Below are 20,868 nucleotides of genomic sequence, written 5' to 3'. Positions count from 1 at the left end.
CTCTAACTAACCTGCTCAAAAATTCTCTTTTAATATATGTTACAAGCATTACTTTGAAAGCTGATACTTTGAACTTATAAAAGTCTTATGAAAGTATCAGTATGGGGTAGAACATTTTTAACAGCCCCTGCTGCCTCTAATGTTAAAGCTGCTAAATGAGATCTACTGAATTTAATGAAGTTTTATACAAAAGGTGTGACTGGAGCCCCAAGATTTGATATTTAATTACAATGTGCATGGCACATTTCATTAACTTTCTAAAAGAGTAAAAGTAAATCTTTCACATTTTCTGTATTTAAGGGAACATTTTAAAAAGTACCTTTTGAATGTCTGAACAAAATAGCTTGTACCTACTACTCCTACTACTCCTGTACTGTATAATTGATACGATTATTAAACTATGGTAGAAGTGATTCTGAAGCTAATATAATTTGTATTAGTAATTTATTACAAATAAATCAGCATTCAATTATAATCATTCCATAAACGTCATCAGATCACTATTTACTATATCAATTTGATTTTTCTAAAATATGTTCTATTATTGTCACAATACGTAACGTCACAGATTTCATTTCATGGCCGCCGCAGATTCCTAGCAACCACCATCACTCCCATGTTCTCAATCACCAGGTCTTATAATTTCGCTCATTTGTTACTAATTACGTGTTTGTTTTTCCTCTTTATAAGCTCCTTTGTTTCAGTTCCTCTTCGTCAGGTGTACTCTGTTTTTCTGATTTGTGACCTCAGTCAAGTTCGATCCGTGTAGTGACAATTACTACCTTCAATCTTGAACGAGAGCCTAAATTTTAAGGGAACAAGGCTTGAATTTCAATGAATGAATTTGAATGAATGAATGTAAATGCATGTACTGTATGTGAAAATGATGAATAAAACATTAACATATTCATATCGCATCACATCAACAGTAGTTTAATAGGTACAGTATTACTTTCCATTTTGTTACTTGGTGCAGCCCAGTTGGCTAATTAGTCACAGCACAAAAAAAGGTAGTCACATGTAGATTTGTACTAGTAGTGCATGTCTAGACTTACTCTCTGGATTTGTGGAAATTGCAGCGCATGAGCGGGATTTTGATAACCTGATCTCTGACCCCCACAAAAAGCTCGCTGCGGCTCTGCAAGATGAGTAGGCTCAGGATCGGTTCTCTCCTCCTGTAGAGGAAATATCACATTTATTGTAGCTCGTAGCTGAGACTGCATACTAGAAAATTTATTTAATCAAATGTACTAGCAATTACTGAGGCTTTTTTTCCTTCTGTACCTGGAGGGAAAAAGCTCAATTTCATCCAGCAAACAGCTGCCTGTGGTTCGGTTAAGCGGTGAGAGAACCTTCTTAATGGTGCCATAATCTGTGACAGACAGACAGAGAGACAGAGAAAGAAACAATGAACAAGAGACATGTAAAAATAGTACTTTGGATTCACTCATATTGGCTGCTCCGGTAAACATAATTTGACTAGAACTGAACTGAACTGAGCTGAATTGAACATGCTGGTTCATAGAGTATGCAATAATAAGCAATAAAACGATAATACAATCTTTTAAAGCATCGTGATGCAACCATTAATAGGATATTTAAAGCCTAGTGAAAAGGAAGAGGAACTCTAATGAACAGGAACAACATCTCTAAGGACTACTAAACAGTAACGGCAAGAGGCAACGAGAGCATCTGAGATATCATAAGTTAAGAGGAAATGCATTTTTGTTATCTCAAGTACATTGTTGATGTGTTTAGCAAGCAGGAAAAACTAATGGCTTTTGATCATCTTAAATGATGTGAACAGGAAGAGCAACACGAAAGATTCTAGCGTACATGAATTATCTCTGGTGTGCAGAACAAACCACTATCTCTAATCTCTATCAATAATAAGAACATTGTCAATTTGACTTATAAGCAGGAAGAAGATCTTCACTGACTTTATAATTTAAATAGAAAGAGCATAATGAATGCCTTTACTGAACAGGAACAGGATTATAACTTGGGGAAAGAAGAAGAGAAGGAAAAAATATAGTGCTGTTAAACAGGAAATGCAACTCGAATGAACAGAAAGGACATTTCAACATTTCTGGTAAATAATTAATGCATATCTAGCATCTTTAGTAATCAGTAAGAGCTTCTCTAATTTCCAACAAGCAAGGAGAACATTACTTTAAATACAGGAAAAACAACTCTGATGAACAAGTGTCTATAGTGAACAGGAAGAACAAATCTATTGGCTATTGAAAAGAAAAGCATTTCTGATGTTCAGAGTGAACAGAAAGACTGTCTAATGACTCTTCTGAGCAGGAAGAACATCATTAATGACTCTATATAAGAGGAAGGACATATTTAAAGATTCTAGTAAACAGGAAGGACATCCTTAGTGGTTCTAGTGAGCAGGAAGGACATCCTTAGTGGTTCTAGTGAGCAGGAAGGACATCCTTAGTGGTTCTAGTGAGCAGGAATGACATCCTTAGTGGTTCTAGTGAGCAGGAAGGACATCCTTAGTGGTTCTAGTGAGCAGGAAGGACATCCTTAGTGGCTCTAGTGAGCAGGAAGGACATCCTCAATGACTCTATTTAACAGGGAGGACATCTTTAAAGATTCTAGTGAACAGAAAGGACATCCGTAGTGGCTCTAGTGAGCAAAAAGGACATCCTCAATGACTCTATTTAACAGGGAGGACATCTTTAAAGATTCTAGTGAACAGAAAGGGCAACCTTAGTGGCTCTAGTGAGCAGGAAGGACATCCTCAATGACTCTATTTAACAGGAAGGACATCTTTAAAGATTCTAGTGAACAGAAAGGGCAACCTTAGTGGCTCTAGTGAGCAGGAAGGACATCCTCAATGACTCTATTTAACAGGAAGGACATCTTTAAAGATTCTAGTGAACAGAAAGGACATCCGTAGTGGCTCTAGTGAGCAAAAAGGACATCCTCAATGACTCTATTTAACAGGGAGGACATCTTTAAAGATTCTAGTGAACAGAAAGGGCAACCTTAGTGGCTCTAGTGAGCAGGAAGGACATCCTCAATGACTCTATTTAACAGGAAGGACATCTTTAAAGATTCTAGTAAACAGAAAGGGCATCCTTAGTGGCTCTAGTGAACAGAAAGGGCATCCTTAGTGGCTCTAGTGAACAGAAAGGGCATCCTTAGTGGCACTATTGAGCAGGAAGGACATCTTCAATGACTCTTTAAAGGAAAAAAAAGGACAAAAAGGACATCTTTAAAGATTCTAGTGAACAGAAAGGGCAACCTTAGTGGCTCTAGTGAACAGGAAGGGCATCCTTAGTGGCTCTAGTGAACAGAAAGGGCATCCTTAGTGGCTCTAGTGAGCAGGAAGGACATCCTCAATGACTCTATTTAACAGGAAGGACATCTTTAAAGATTCTAGTGAACAGAAAGGGCAACAGTGGCTCTAGTGAACAGGAAGGACATCCTTAGTGGCTCTAGTGAGCAAAAAGGACATCCTAAATGAATCTATTTAAAAGGAAGGACATCTTTAAAGATTCTAGTGAACAGAAAGGACATCCTTAATGACTCACTGTTGTGTCTTTAGTGAACCGTATGAATGTCTCTAATGACTTTGATGAACAAAATATGCATGTGTAATAGGATCAGTGACAAAACAGCTATGACACTTATTAACTAAAGTCAAAGAAATCAATCTTTTCCTTCACACAAAAGCAGATACTCTTGAAAATGAGATTACTGTTGAGAAAAAACTGAGTTAAACTGGTGTGTTAGAATGTGCATGATTTTCAGCAGGGAAGCATTATCTGCAAAACAGTCATTAGCTTCTTGCAAACAGCCTTTTGTGAAGTCTAAAAAAGACCGAATTAGCAGCAGAATCACCTTTCAGACTTAAGCTCACACAATAATTCATCTTTTTTATTATTTTTTTTGTAGCTTTTTATGTGTGGAAGTACTTGGAGCTTATTCAATGGCCTCACATTATCATGAAGAATAGATGGATTATTGAGTTCAATACCGCAGATATTATCCAAGGGAGTATTTACTCTTGATCTTATTTTCAGCTTCATAGAGCTTTAAAGGTATTTTTTATGGAACATATATCGTAAGTGTAGAGACCATTGATTTTTAGACCCTGCACGAAGCATCGATTTGGTTGATAGCCTTGTCGAACACAGCTTTAGCATGGTGCAGTACTGAAATCTGCCCACAAAATTACCCAGCCTCGGTGCCTATCGAAGTGCGAGCTTAATGCAGAAACAAGAGCATTAGGAACTGAGATTTATTTGACACGATTACACGTATATCTGTAATTACCCATAAGTGCATGCGACAAAAATCGATTCTGATTTTTTATGAATTATTGCAGAATATCTCTGAATGTTCACACATTATAAGATCCTCCTTAAAACAGTTTGTCTACAAATCAAACTGACAGGAAACAAATTAAACAAGTGAACAGAAAGAACTGAATATTTCTAACATACAGGAAAAGCCTCAGAAGACTCTACTGAACTGGAAAAGCGTCTATAATGGTTCTAGTAAACCAGAAAAACACCAGTACAAGAAGAGCAAAGCTCAAGTGTACAGGAAGAGCGTCTCTATTGACTTATAGGAACAGTAAGAGCATCCCGCACATAGAGTGGTAAGGTAGAGAGTGTCTATTACCTGAAATGCAAAAGCATCTATTCTTCAATTCACCTTTCTAGTGAACAGAAATGGCATCTCTGATGTGTCTCAGAATAAGAAAGAGCATCTCAGACATCTTGACAATGAACTTGAAAATCACTTGTAATGTATGAAGTAAACCGCAAGAGATCCTGCAATCTATGTTGTGAGCAGAAAGTGCACCAGTAACGTATGGAGCAAACAAGAAGAGCGCTTCCAATCAATGTGGTGAACAGGTATAATGTATGCATTGACCAAAACGAGCTTCACCAATGACTCGGTGTACAGAAAGGCATCTCAAACTTTCATAGATACTAACAGGAGAGCATCCCTAATATCTCTAGTGACGAGCAATAGCATTACGTATGTACTGTACCTAATGAAATTGAAGAGCGTCTCTAATGTTGCTATTGATCAGGAAGATCCTGAGTTATAGTTTGTCTAGTGAACAGGAAGAGCATGACTTATAGTATTTCTAACAAACAGGGAGAACATTATTATCTTTAGTGAACAAGAAGAGTTTCAAGCATTTATCTGTTAAAGCGGAAGAACAGCTCTACTGCCTCCAATGAACAGGAAAAAGTGTCTCGTACCGGTGAAAAAGAAAAGAAAAAAGCTTATTGTCTGCATTTAATGAACAGAAACAACATGTCTAACATACTGTATGTAGTAAACAAGCAGAGAATCTTGAATGTCTCTAGTGAACAGGAAGAACATCTGTAATGTCTTTAATGAACAAAAACAGAACATCTCTAACATCATTTGTGAGCAGTGGGATCTTTAGTGTCATCACTGAACAGGAAGAGTATCTCTAAGGACTAGTGATCTAGTGAAAGAGCATCTGTAATGAACAAGGTGATCTCTTACATCTCTAATGAACAGAACAGCATTTTTAATGAATTTAATTAACATGCGAATGTCAATTAAAGAAGGATATTACTCCTGTGACAGTAGTGATGTTAGAGTGATTTACAACTTCAACTAAACCAACTACACACACTTGTTTATTCGTATCCAGACTAATTCTATAGAAACTGGTGTTTAAGGTAGAAGGGTACATGAAGCATGAAGCCTAGGATATAAATCAGATTTGTGGGCAGTGATTTAGGATCATACCTGTTGCCAAGTAGATGATGTGGTATAGTGCATCTTTTCCCTGCACAACATCTACAGCAACGTGAGAGAAACGGACATTATCCTCCATGAAGTAGGGCACAGGGACGATGGGCTGTACCACTTCATGCATCAGGATGAACTTCTGAGCATCTTGCAGGTTCCTCTCGGTTAGATTCACGTAGGAGCCGTAATCTATTGTCCCACACTGAAGAAGCGAGAGAGAGAGAGAAAAATATTATAATCTTCATCTTCATCATCATCATCATCAATATCATCAGCAATTCACTCTTAAACAGATCACATTTTCAAAAAACATACACAATAGAAGAGCAATATACTGTAGAATACAAGCTCTGACACTAAACACATATTTATATACTGCAGACTTTAATGCTGAGTCATCAGCCTACAATATAAAGATAAAGATTGGTCTGAAAGTGGCTTAGTCAGCTTTACTGAATGTCAGCTTAATATTTCAGCCTGATACAGCTCATGCTTTGGCATCGGTTAACATTCATATTTAGTGAACATTCTTACTGCTACAGAGTTCGAGTGAAAATCTTGAATGAAAGGTGTGAAGGCATATGGTATATAATAAACAACGACAATTAGCCAAACATCTGCCGAAATGTTTGAGTGAGTACAATGCATAAAAATCATGCAGGCCGAGAGCGTCACTCGAAAGAGCTTTCACTTCACGTGAAATACCAGAATGCTGAAAAATTGATTTCACTGACAAAAAGGTCAGAGGGTCTGTGTTGAATCTTTTTATAAACTGGTGACCTTCTGGGATGGAGACAGAATAGTGTCAATTGGTGAAGATAGTGTAAATAATGTAAACAGTGTAATCATGCTAAGGCTATGGGTTGGTGATTGGTGAAGGTTGGTGGTAAAAGCTTGCACTGCTGGGCCTGTGACCTTCGTTGATCCAGAGTGTTGTATCTTATCTGACCCTCTGCTCTGACCCGAGCTTCCTAACAAGCTGGGACATGTGAAGAAAAGCATTTTGTCGCTGTCGGGCGGAAACCTCGTATGTCCAAATTTGGTCAATTCCATATTTTTTCACATATCGATGCTATTGGTCAGTCCCCACGTGGGTCTGTTATTTTTACAAGTTCTTAACCAATCTAAAGTCTTGAAAATAGCTTGAGCACAAATCTCATAACTCCATTGGACACTACAACTGTCCACCTCTTCCTCACTCCGCGGGAGAGCTTCACGGCATATTTCTCCTCAAGAAGAGTCGCAACGAATCAACACGTCTTCTGAGGTAAATGTCTTCAAAACACTGGGCTCAAAAAAAAAAAATCTTGACCCCCGCTAGTTCTGGTGCTTGTCTGAGGACAGGAATTTAGCGCAAGACAATCCACTGCAAGGCGGACTAAACCCTGTGCACTGCAGATAAGGTACGGCGTTTTTTAAATTTCCTGAAAAATAACGGTTTTGGCGATGCGAGGATTCCACCCGACAGCGACGATTTCATTGAGCTGCAATGTGCATTTGACAAATAAAGACTTCTTTTTTTATTTTTCTAGTAGGAAAACAAAAACAACAACAAAAAAAAATCCACTGAGCAGCAGTCCTGCAGGTGGAAAGACTGGACAGGAAAGCTACAGCAATTTGAATAATCTCAAAATTCATGCATATGATGAAATGCATCAAAAGTCCAAAGGTTTCTTTGTAAACAAAGAAAGGGTGCAGACCCGATGTACCTTAATCTATTGTAGTTTAAGCCTTTTAATGGGCTTGATATCATATCATATCATATCATATCATATCTGTCAGTTCTTGCTTTTTACAATAAATTACTGCCAGTCATGACTTCTCTTTTCATAATTCCTCACTGATCTCATGTAAACCAAAGACATAACAAACACCAGAATAATGATTTTATGTATTTGAATACTGGCACTCAGTATTCAATCAGTTAACCAGATAATCCAGTAACATCTCTAGCTGACAGCAGAAGCAGATCTGATGGATAAGATCAAACTATTCCGTAGCCAGAGGCTGATAATGAAGAAAGTGCAATCACTCTTGAACTTTAACCAGGACCATGGAACAGACATGAGTAATTGGTTGGAGGACGGAAGAGGCTTTACAAATAAATCAATAAGGAGAAACTGAATTATCTTGCGAGTGGGGTAAAGGAGGTGTCTGCAGTGTCACAGACTATAGAGTGAATTAGGTCTATGTCATTTTAAAATAGTTTATCATAGGGAACCCCTTAGGCCCTTCATGAAAGACCTGTGGAAAGCAGAAAAAAAAATGCATATGTATCTGTTTGTAAAGTAGAATTATAGGGTGTATTATTTTTTAATTTTGGTTAGAAATAAAAGCACTAAAATATTCAAAAATGAATCTATCCATTCAGGATTTGTTTTCTATGTGTGTGTTTTTTTTTTAAAGTTGATCCAGATAAGAGCTGCGTCACTGATAAGGATAGAATGTCTTACACCTTATAACATAATTAGGAATTTACATTACAGACCAACAATTATATTTTTGATCATAAGACAGAAACATCCATCATCCAGGCTTCTAGGAAGCCAACATTTCTCATGGCCTTAATTTATGCAATCATACATTTTACAGGTTTCACAGCCAATTGCCATGTCTATGCTGAGAGCGTAAGTCGTGCGGGTCAATGAAATAGCGAGTTATATGTCCATTAGAGCAGACATTAAATATTCTTTTTTTGATGATATTTTGTATTTTAATTTTCTCAAAATTTTCGGTGATGAAATTTATCACAGTGCTATAATGGCAGAGGGAAGACAGGCAGAAATGTTTGTAGACTTGCTGTCAGTGAAGCTAAAATGAACATAATTAGTAATATCCTGTCAGTGCCAATGTTAACGCTGACTCATTGACGCGTTATTTAACCAATTAACCAAATGCCTAGAGCCATGAGTGTTTCTTCAGTTGTAGATACAGAGCTGTCATTTATACACAGGAATAATGTTCATGAACAATTTCCTCTGTCCTTCCCTTAGTCCCTTTCATTTCATTATTGCTGTTAAAACAGAACAGCCTCCAGACTCAAATAAGAACAGGCTTCAGTGATTCTGTCTACCTGTGTACTTTAACCACAGTGCATTAACAAGCGCAGACATAAGCATCACCAACGGGCTCTAATTGCTTCACATCAATCATAATTTGTGCCAGTAATTTTACTGGGTTTATGTCATAACCATAATTGCATGTTTCTCCACTTTAGTGGTAAGAAATGGTAGAAAATTCTTCAATATTAAAATATCAATGGTCATAGTGAGGTTTAGATACAAATGGCTGAGAAATTAAAGGAATAGTTATAGTGAAGTGTTGAACTATCACAAGGCACAGAACAGCTTGAATGCTTTTCACAGACTCTACAAGTCTTTGGAAATGTAATGGACAGATAAACAGCATTCTTTCAATAGATATTCCCTGATGATGGTTTATTTAGCACTGTCTATCCAAAATTTCTCCTGGGTGTCCAACTGGGTTGAAATCTGGTGACTGTGATGGACATAGCATGTGATTTCCATGCTTTAAATCCTTATCAAGGTAAGACCTTATGCCTTGTGGTTAGGGTTGGTGTCATCCTAGAAGAGAAATGGTTCATTTATAGGATTGATTTGCAGTTTCACTTTGCTGTAATGATACAAGTGGACCTAAAAGCAGTCAACATACCGTGGGTGAAATGCTGTGATGGGGCCAGAAAAAGATTATATATCAGATCCTCATTTTTCAGTGTAGATAGAGTTCCTCTTTTAACAGACTGTTTACAATGTGGAAAAATCTTAGCCTTATGAGAGCCTTTTTTTAACCATTATTCACAATAATAACAATATAGCATCTCTCCTGCATATTCAATTGGACCCTGGTGGTTTAAGTTGGGCAGTGGTGGGTAAAGTTGGGCAGTGGTGGTTTAAGTTTGGCAGGGGTGGTTAAAGTTGGGCAGGGGTGGTTTGAGTTGGACAGTGGTCGTTCAAGTTGGGCAATGGTGGCTCAAGTGGTTGTTGATTGGAGTATCTGGGTTCAAGTCCCAGCACTGCCAAGTTGCCACTATTGGGCCTTGAGCAAGGCCCTTAACCCTCACTACTCCAGGGTTGCTGAATCATGGCTGAACCTTCACCCTTACCCCACCCTCCAAAGTTGGGATATGTAAAGAAAGAATTTCATTGTGCTGTGATGTACTGTATATGTGACAAAATAAAGGCTTCTATCATAATAAGGATAGACGAAACAAAACTGAAGAAAACAAAGCAGAAAGAACAGGTGATGTGGATTGAAAAGTTTTACTGACTAGCACTAAGAATCCAAAACATCTTTTGCGCTCTGCTCAGAACTTCCAAAGTACTGCAGATTGCCAGACGCTCAGCTAAGCCACGGACCGACTCTTTGGGAGGCTATAAGTGAGTGTCTGATGCGGCAGCGTTAAGGCAACTGGGTGTGGAGAGTATTACCTAGCACCACAGGAGCCTCCAACATCCTGATTTAGAGGTGTGCATTGGGGATGGGAAAAAAGTTTACTGGATCTGTTTTTATTTTCATGGAGTTAGGAGCAGATGGTCAGATATGGAGCTTTAAATTTTTGGGAAATAGAACTAAGTTCATTAGAAAATTTTGTATGGGAAGCATAGACAAATTTAGACAAATTTTCTGCAAGTCAAAATTGGTCAAAATTCCATTTAGTGCCAGCAAAATCAGTACATCCTTCTACCCTGATGTAACCACTAACAAGAACAGCTTTATTCCGTTTAATAAGTCAAGTCAAGGAGCTTTTATTGTCATTTCAACCATATATAGCTGTTGTTGAAGACAGTAAAATGTGATAACAAAGACAGAGCTAAGGACTTAATAAGCATCAACAAGAAGACAGACTTTGTTAAGCTTTCTTGATAATCGGTTTACTCAGTTAGTCATTAAGAGGTAGACATTAACACTATGTAATATATTGTCTTGTACGTTGTCAAAGAAATGACGGATTTGGTCCAGTCTTAAGTGACAATGACTATGTATAAATGTAATCTTTCATTTTTAACAAGCTATAGGAAAGCTCACCAGTTGCCACAACCGCATTTTTAATTCTGTGTAAAAACAGCCTAAAGAATCTTGTATGCACAGAGGTCATTGGTTGTTCACTTTATACATGGAAAAGCCTGTAAATTTGTAAATGTAAATGTTGGAAACACTTCAGTATGAAATGACCCATCAGTACATTTCCCCTGTAACTACACAAACAAACAAAACAAGATGGAGCAATCAAGAGAGAGAATAAGTTAAGAAAAATGTGAACAGGATGCTCAGGCAAGGTTCAGTTTCATATACGTTTAAATAAATCCCTCTCTGTTTTAAATAATGTCTCCAGGACATATGGAAATTAGATTATGTCTGAAAAAAGTGGAGGCTGATTTGCTATCAGGGTGTCTAAAGAGCTGTATCTTTCACATAAACAAAATAGCATACAGTATGTTTCCTAATTTTGAATATCTGCTTTGATGAATATTTAATTTTGGGTAACAAAAAGTGCAAGCTAGAGTCAATGTAAATATGTAAATTTAGCATCTGCAAAGTGAATATCTAATCTTGGATGTCTCTAGATGCATGGCGATAAAATAAAGCAAACTGAAAGGTAGGCATTCGTTTTTGTTTTTTTATTATTTAATTCTCTGGGGGGGCACGGTGGCTTAGTGGTTAGCACGTTCGCCTCCAGCTCCAGGGTTGGGGGTTCGATCCCCGCCTCCGCCTTGTGTGTGTGGAGTTTGCATGTTCTCCCCGTGCCTCGGGGGTTTCCTCCGGGTACTCCGGTTTCCTCCCCCGGTCCAAAGACATGCATGGTAGGTTGATTGGCATCTCTGGAAAATTGTCCGTAGTGTGTGATTGCGTGAGTGAATGAGAGTGTGTGTGTGCCCTGCGATGGGTTGGCACTCCGTCCAGGGTGTATCCTGCCTTGATGCCCGATGACGCCTGAGATAGGCACAGGCTCCCCGTGACCCGAGGTAGTTCGGTTAAGCGGTAGAAAATGAGTGAGAGAGTGAGTGAGTAATTTCTTTGGGTTTTAATACTGAGAAGGATTATTAATATATTAAGTATTCCTTTGAAGCAGGAATACACCAAGGATGACACACCAGTCCTTCGCAGGGCACCATGTACAGACAATCACACATTAATTCCCACCTGGGGAAGTTTGGCATAGCCTGTTCAATTCATCATATTTTTGGAAGCTGAGAGGAAACCCACATGGACAAAGGAGAACATGTACAGTAAGTATACACAGACAGCAACCTGACCTCAGGTTTGAAACTCTGGAGCTGTGAAGTGGCAACGCTCTTCATTCCATCACCCACCAGTACAACCGAGACCCCACTATACTACTTTGAAGTAACGACAGGAATCACACTGGCAATACAACACAAATTTCTCCGGCTGATTGAGTGCAGGAATTCTCAGTTAAGCTTCCTGCTTTCATTTCTGGTCACTGTGTAATCAACCTCAATCAGCAAAGAAATAATTTAAATAGTGCACGCTCCATGTTGCCCTTTCATGCTTGGAATAGACAGCTACTAGTTTTACATCGTGCAGGAAGCCATAAATCCGAGGCTCGTAAATCTTTGCTCTCCAATCCTGACAAATTCTTGATGAAGATGTCACGGAGGCTGAGATAAAGTGAGGCCCGAATGCTCGCCAAACAGCAAACCCCCTCCCAGGAGAGAAGTTTTTTTTTCTCTGCATGTCAGCTGCTGCAACTCTATTATCTGCTCAGACAGGATTCTCAAATTCAGCTGATCCAGTACAAAAAAATTAATACATGCTGAGGAGACAGTTTTATTTAAAAGGGAGTCAAAAGCATATGAGGAGGCTCAGAGTCTCCAGATGGCCACGGGTCTCAGAGCGAATTAAAGTGCATTAAAAGGCTCAGCGTCAGCCGAGTTAGCTGACTTGCTATCATTTAAACTCCTGCCATTGAGCCTTAGTGTTTTATACACACACACACACTTTCTCCAAACCATCATTCTAAATCCCAAAGTCCCTCCAGTCTGACTGTGAGAGAACACTGATTTTGAGGAGCAAATTAAGGGCACTTCTTCAGCAATCACTGTAGTTAAATGATCAGAAAAAGCAGAACATGGAGGTGGCCTTTTTTTATTAGCCCCTTTGTCATAGTAAATTTTCTGCTACTGGCTTTTATAAGGTGAGTACCTTATTAAAGCATTTCTCAGTGATCCGAAAGAAATGTTTCTGGGATACACATCGGATACACGTTGACCCTCGGCAACATAAAGGGGCTACTGAAGACGAATGAATAGATTATAATGAAAAGTTGTCTGTAGCATGGTGTTTGAATGCTAATCATCCAGGAGTCACAGTACAACCAGTAGTTAAGGTTTCCTCGACAAACATTATTCATTGCATAAGTTAACAGTGACATTCAGTTAAATATGAACACATTTTAAATCATGTTAGCAAAGCAACATGCAAATTTTAATTAATTTATGTTTTTTTTTTTAAATAGAATGAATCAAATAAGCCAAATGATAGATATTTACATTATCTATGAGTAAAAAAAGTCTGCAATCACCAAAATTGAATGCCATAATTAGTACATTTGTGGTAGAGTCATAAAAGTCAGAAATGGTGCTGATGGCGAGTACAAATGAGTAAAACATATGTGTTCAGCTGATTCTTAACAAGTTGTAATTTAATTTAACTCAAATGTTGGTAACATTTATACTAACATGCACAGGTCATAAACTTACTTTATTACTTTGTTAACAATACTGCAAGTGTGTTCATTGTGATGTTTATGGTTTGTTAAGATTAACTGATGAAATAAATAATGTTTGATAAGGAAACCTTAATATGCTACCTAATCAAAAGTCACCTCATAAAGAACCACATTCCCGAATACAATTAGACCAGATGTAAAGCTGTAAAAGTGGGGATTAAGGGACGTATTGTCTTAATTGACTCAATTAAGAAGCTGACACACAAGCAAAGCCAGACGGAGGTGTGTGTAGTGAAAGGTTAAAATGGTCTGCGTTGACATTTTGCATTCCTTTTTGCATTAATTTAATGTTCTTCAGCATTTAGCTGCCAGTAGTTTGCAAAAGCCAAGATCAGGACCTGCTTTATTAGACTAATTATCTAACTAATGCAAAGCTTCAGCAAGTTCAGACAGGTCATCAGTCAATTAAACAGAATAAATAATGGTATAAGCGAAAAGTGGTGAGTGGTGGTGGTGGGTTCAATGAAGTGGGGAGTACAAATATAGCTGTGAAGACAAAATTCATATAAAACACATATAACTAGTCTACAAACTATAAGCAAACTAGTCTCCTGTTTGCATCTCTGCCACCATCACCAGCCACTTCTGAGGGATGCTATAAATTCATTGTGCAGTGCTGCATGCTGCATGCTAATAAACATGGTCTTGGTTTGTCCTAAGCTTTTTTAAGTGTTCTGCATTAATGCAGTCCTAATGCACACCACAGGTTTTGACAAGATGCCAAGCGAACCTTTCTGGCAAGCTTTCAAAAGAATAAATTGCCTCCTATTTGTATTTGTATAAAACACACACAGTTATATCCCAGATATATATCATAATACAGAAGATTAGATAGATAGATAGATAGATAGATAGATAGATAGATAGATAGATAGATAGATAGATGGATGGATTTATTGTCATTGCATAGCACAGGTACATAGCAACGAAATAGCATATATAGGTCAGACTTGATTTAATACAGTTGATCAAGTATCCAATATACAAACTGTGTTTGCTGTTTTATGTGTACTTAATTATGGTAATTGTAATTAATTGTAATGCTAATCATGGTGTCTATGTTAGTTCTGTCCATTATATACAGCAGGTTCCTCCCCATCCTTTACATGGTGATTGATGGGAGGACCTAATCCAAATATAGACTTTGAGACTTCATTTAGATTTGCAAATATCTCTAAATAAAGTCTATTATTCAGCTCCTGTATTTCACTACATTAATTTGTATTCCTCTGTGTAAAATCAGATGATTTATTTTTTAAAGAGCTCTTGGAAGTGGACTTTAGAACATAAGTGCATTGTGCTTGAGTTTGCTGATTTCTCACCTGGAAGTCCGGGTTGGGGTTTGGATAAGGAAGCCATGCTGAACGTGAGTTCTCTTGATATTTAAAAGGCCCACTGAACACTTGGGTAATAGCGCTCAGGTTGAAGGCACACACTGCCGAGGCAGCAATGCTGTTCCTGAGGGAGAAGGGAGACAGAAAGGAGTCTCAGACACCCGCTCATGCACACCCACTCACACACTGTCCATTATCAGTACATCAGAGGCTCTAATGTGAAAAAATGGGTCGGTCTGCTGCTGGCTCTCACACAAAGCAACATTTAAGGGCCATTAAATACACTGAAAAACCTTATTGTCTTTACATACAAGTCTTTTAGGAATATTCAAATCTTTCTGCTTTCAGTCTTTACTAGTATAATCATATCATATAAAAATCTCTTTCATCTGAGCTCTGAAAAGTATAGTTATGATTACATCTCTTAAAGGACTTTGATCCCTTGTATAGAAAAACATCTAGCACTCTCTGAGGAACCTTAAATATTTAACGTTTTCAGAATATCCTCTTTAGAAATTTGGAACTGTTAACCATCAAAAGAAACCCTTGAGGAAAAGTTGTTATTAATATAGATATAAATAAGTTCTTGAGTGTCACTTGTCTTGAGGCTTGTAGCTTAACACATACAGTTGAGGCCAAAATTATTAGCCCCCTTATGAAATTAGACAAAACTCTTGATTTCTCCATGGAAATGACCATTAACAACAAGTGTTTTATAGTGTGTTTGTTTCCAAAATAACAAAGACAAAATCTCCACTAAGTTTGATTAGGATATTTAATTGAAATAGTGAGTTGAAACAAGAAAGGGCAAAAATGAAACGTCCAAAATTATTAGCCCCCGGTCATTAATAGTCAATAGTGAACCCTTTCTGAGCCACAACTGACAACAACCTCTTAGAGTAGTTCTTTACTAGGTTGGCACAGGTTTCCTGAGGGATTTTAGCCCATTCTTCCATTGCAAATTGCTCCAGCTGGTCCAAATTACGTGGTTTCCGAGCATGGACATTCACTTTGAGCACTCGCCACAGATTCTCAATAGGATTGAGGTCTGGGCTCTGTGCGGGCCACTCCAGGACCTTTGTTTTGGTATCCTTCAGGAACTGTTGGACCAATTTCGATGTATGCTTTGGGTCATTGTCTTGTTGGAAGACCCAGCGACGACCTAAGGCTAGACTACGAGCAGATTTCTGCATATTATCCCTCAAAATGTCAACATAATTTTCTTTTTTCATGATGCCATGCACCCGAACAAGGCTCCCTGTGCCTGAAGCTGCAAAACAGCCCCACAGCATGATGCTCCCACCACCATGTTTAACTGTGGGAACTGTGTTCTTAGGGTTGAAGGCCTCACCCTTTCTTCGCCAAACATAAGCAACATCCATGTGCCCAAACAGTTCCAGTTTAGTCTCATCAGACCAAAGCACAGACTCCCAAAACTCATCTTTACCTTTCAAATGTTCACGGGCAAACCTCAGTCTAGCTGTGATGTGCCGCTGTTTGAGTAAAGGGGTTCTTCTGGGACGATGGCCCTGAAGCCCACCATGATGAAGAGCCCTCACAACTGTGTTCCTTGAAACATCAACTCCAGAAGAGGCCAGGTCAGCAACAATCATCTTGGCAGATGTCTGGGGCATCTTGCTGATATCTCTGACTATTTTCCTCTCCAGGGTTCTTGAAATCTTGCGCTTACGACCACGCCCAGGTTTGTTTCTTACAGAATTTGTCTCCTTGTACTTGGCAATGATGCAACGTACGGCGGTTCTAGACACTGTGAAAAGCTTGGAAATGGCAGTATAGCCTTCCCCCTTATCATGAGCCTCCACTATCTTCTTTCTGAGCTCAAGACTGATTTCCTTTGTCTTTGGCATGGTGAGTAAAAGTAGTCTCTCCCAATAATGTGTTCAAGTGCCCTGTTCCTTGGAGTCCTTTAATGCTGATTGAATGCCCAGGTGTTGTTAGGAAGCCAATTGACTGCACAGGTGTGGTTTGAAAGCTGATTGATTAATTAGGTGTGTTTTGAAAGCTGATTGATTAATTGGGTGTGTTTTGAAAGCAAATATTCACAAGGGGCTAATATTTTTGACCACCCCATTTTCACTATATTTGATTATAAAGCAAGCCTAAAAATGTATTTTATATTCCAAAATGTACCAAAAGCTACTAAATAGCACTGGCGAATGTTTGATTATATCAAGTTTTATCAATGCTGCAAACATTGGAAAGATCTTTAGGAAAATGTTCCAAAATTCCTGGGGGGCTAATAATTTTGGCCTCAACTGTATATATCCATTTTATAGCTCTAGATAACAGATTGTCATTTTAACCACTGTGCTATTGAGCAATTTGGCCTCTAAACTTTACCTTCCTCTTTACCTATAAATCTAAAGAGGTGACTATATATATATATATATATATATATATATATATATATATATATATATATAGAGAGAGAGAGAGAGAGAGAGAGAGGTGCTATGATTTTCTACCAGTTAAATATCTGATGTATTCTTTGTTGCTTTAAAGGTTTCCAAAACATTAGCTTGTGTAATATGTAATTTGTAATTATGTAATTTGTTTACTGTTACTCAAAGAATTAGCTAGCAAATATTCTATGCGTAGATCAGATGGCTTAGCATGCTACATTATACTTTAAACTCTATACTTATTTGATTAGCCCAGTTAAATTAATACCCCCCTCAAAAATGGTATCTCGTGTTAACAGGTCAACTAGCTTTAAAACTGAAGCAAGTACACTAAATTTGTCAAGATTATTAAATCAAGAAGCTTAGATTATTAAGTCAAGAATAAACAATTATAAAGAAAACTTAAAAATCATGTCATGTTAGCAACAGAGAAATTTTAAGAGTCAAGATTATCAACATAAGAGAAAGTAAAAATCCTCTCAGAAATCCTCTCAGGTCAGTTTAAATTTATGACATTTATGAATAGAACTTAAAAGTCCTCTTAAAATCCTGTCAGGTTAGCATATGTTAGTATAAACTAACAGAGAATAAACTTATCAGTCAAGATTATTAACATTTATGAAGAAAATGTAAAAATCCTCTTAGTAATCCTGTCAGATTAGCTCATGTTTGTAGACTAGCTTTCACAGTTATGATTATTAACATTATTGAAGAGAATTAAAAAATATTCTGAGAATTCATATCAGGTTAGCTTATATTAGCATGCTTTTAACAATAAAATGATTAACATTTATGAATAGAATTTATGAGTCTACTTAAAATCGTCAGATTAGTTCATGTTAGCAAGTGGAATAGTTTTAAAAGACATAATTGTTAGCATTTATGAAGCCAATGTAAAAATCCTCTCGGAAACACTCTCAGGTTAGCTTGTTAGCAAGACTAACTTTAACAATCAAGATTATTAACATTTATGAGCAACATAAATATTGTTTCGGGGGGCACGGTGGCTTAGTGGTTAGCACGTTCGCCTCACACCTCCAGGGTCGGGGTTCGATTCCCGCCTCCACCTTGTGTGTGTGGAGTTTGCATGTTCTCCCCGTGCCTCGGGGGTTTCCTCCGGGTACTCCGGTTTCCTCCCCCGGTCCAAAGACATGCATGGTAGGTTGATTGGCATCTCTGGAAAATTGTCCCTAGCGTGTGATTGTGTGAGTGAATGAGAGTGTGTGTGTGTGCCCTGCGATGGGTTGGCACGCCGTCCAGGGTGTATCCTGCCTTGATGCCTGATGACGCCTGAGATAGGCACAGGCTCCCCGTGACCCGAGGTAGTTCGGATAAGCGGTAGAAGATGAATGAATGAATGAAATATTGTTTCAGGTTAACCCATGTTAGCAATTTGACTAGCTTTTAAGTAAAAATTATTATAAAGAATAGACAGAATTCTATCAGAAGTCCTCTTAAATCCTTTTAAAGTCAACTATAAATACAGTGATGAAATTTAAATTGTACATTTTATTCAAATATAAGATAAATAAATGTATCACTGACTTCCTTATTCCTACTTAGAACCTCACACTTCTATTATTGCATCCATGACCTTCAGTAATCAGCAGGATGGCTATTATTAAAGTACATTCTGTTGGAAAAAACGTTTTTTCTTTTCAGATATATTGTCTTAGATAAGATGACAAAATACAGCACATTAATTTTATGTTACTTACTTTTTGACTATATATATTAATACAGACAGTTTGTTGGTTTGTACATAGAATAAGATAAAAAACTGCAACTTCTTATACACTCAAGTACCAAAACTCTGAATACCCAAGAAATATTTTGTCCTGCTTGTTTGAAATTGAGAGAAACACAAATTCCCCAAACACATGATATTCATTCCAGCATCCCTCTCTATATTTTCACATCATCGATCCTTTTGCATTGTCATTGATATCTGCTAGTTTTTGGTATTGTACCGAGACCTTTTTTTTTCTTTTTACATAAAAGAAGATTAAAGGAGCTTGTACTCACACGTTAGTGGTGAAGATGCCATACAGGAGCTCAAGCTCTGGTAGGAAGAAGGTTCCTTGCAGCTCGTTGTAGGTGAACGGGATTTCTCCGGGTCTTGAGCAGTTTAGTCTTGCTTTCATGAAAGTGGTCCAGGTGTCCTCCAATAAGAACCGGCCGCCGATGTCGTTCTTACACACACGTGCTGCACGGGAAAAAACTGTCCTTCCACAGTCGTGCTCCACCGCATTCTCCCGGAAAAAGAAGTAGGTGAAGTTTCCAATGTCGTATGAGGACACAAAGTTGGGCTCTGAGTGGAAAAATACTACCATTAAAGCCATATTGGAATATATACAATAAACTAAATGTTTCTTGAAAATCAAACGCACACACACACACACACACACACACACACACAATCAATATAATGTACTATATACAATGGGGTTCAAAAATGCAATTTTCATTACAAAAATGATATCATTATATCATAACTTGATCAAAATCAATGTCAAAGTTTCTAAATGTTTCGAATGTGCATTTATTTCTTTAATAACAGTGTGAACCCAAGTTTCAGAGATCAGATTCATCCTAGTGTTGTCTGGTCAATGTCTTAGTCACAAATTTACATTTACTTAAATATGGACCTAGAAATAGTGCATATTTTGTTTATTACCAATTTTAAAAGAAAAATTTCATAGATTTTCAATGTGTTCGCTAGATTTTTGACACCATAAGTATCTATAGAAAAAACCTCTCACGTTAGCAGATCAACTAGCTTAACACAGAAGCAACTATACTAATTTGTAGGGTCAAGATTAGTAACATTTGTAAAGAAAATGTAAAAATCCTGTCAAGTAAGCAACAGACAAATTTTCAAAGTCAAGATTGATGATAGGACTTTTACTTTGTCTTTGTAAAGGTTCATCTTTATAAAGACAAGTAAAAATATTCTCAGCAATTTTGTCAGGTTAGCTCATGTTATCATGTGGAAGAGTTGAAACAGTCAAGATTATGAACATTATGAAGTATCTACAGTCTATAAGACACCATAGTATCTATATCTTTATTGTACCTGTATTGTATCTCTCTCTCTCTCTCTCTCTCTCTCTCTCTCTCTCTCTCTCTCTCTCTCTGTCTCTGTATCTGCCCTCTTCCACATACCTGAACTAATAGATGTTGCCTCTGATAGGCTACTGTCACTGTGATTGACAGGAAAGCACACAGAGAGCAAAGAGCAGGCAATTATTTCTCTCTAGGCTCCCAGGCACAGATCTCTGTATAGATTTTTTTTATTGGAGCTAATATAGCTAACACCAAAGTGCAAATAGTTATCAGTTTAGCACTGTACAAACTGCATGTCTGTAAAGTTAGAGTTAACGCTAATCCATGCTCAGGGATTCTCATTAGATAACAAGTGTGTATGATAATATGTGAGGTTAGAAATCAGAAAATGGAGAAAATGGGACACCTGAAATCATCTTTCTGCTTCACTCTTCCAAACACTAATATTTACTTTCTGGGTCAATCTTGAGATGGGTAAAAGATAAATAATATATGTTTTTAATATAGG

At 37.7% G+C, this 20,868-nt stretch overlaps 1 protein-coding gene across 1 annotated transcript in view; it reads right to left on the bottom strand.

Annotated features, from left to right (window-relative positions):
- The window catches only part of sema5a (sema domain, seven thrombospondin repeats (type 1 and type 1-like), transmembrane domain (TM) and short cytoplasmic domain, (semaphorin) 5A), a 208,578-nt gene that overhangs the window by 77,156 nt on the left and 110,554 nt on the right, over positions 1-20,868 (bottom strand). The window contains exons 8-12 of the mRNA XM_060861873.1: positions 19,320-19,605; positions 14,860-14,995; positions 5,764-5,968; positions 1,285-1,372; positions 1,056-1,175 (exon numbers count right to left, since the gene is read on the bottom strand). Of these exons, the coding sequence (XP_060717856.1) occupies positions 1,056-1,175; positions 1,285-1,372; positions 5,764-5,968; positions 14,860-14,995; positions 19,320-19,605 (835 nt within the window). The remainder of the gene's footprint in view (positions 1-1,055; positions 1,176-1,284; positions 1,373-5,763; positions 5,969-14,859; positions 14,996-19,319; positions 19,606-20,868) is intronic.

This window comes from Tachysurus vachellii, chromosome 25 (assembly GCF_030014155.1).
Source record: "Tachysurus vachellii isolate PV-2020 chromosome 25, HZAU_Pvac_v1, whole genome shotgun sequence".
In the NCBI taxonomy this organism is placed as follows: domain Eukaryota; kingdom Metazoa; phylum Chordata; class Actinopteri; order Siluriformes; family Bagridae; genus Tachysurus; species Tachysurus vachellii.
Note: the sequence above shows the minus strand (reverse complement) of the source record. Positions and strands in the feature narration are given on the sequence as shown.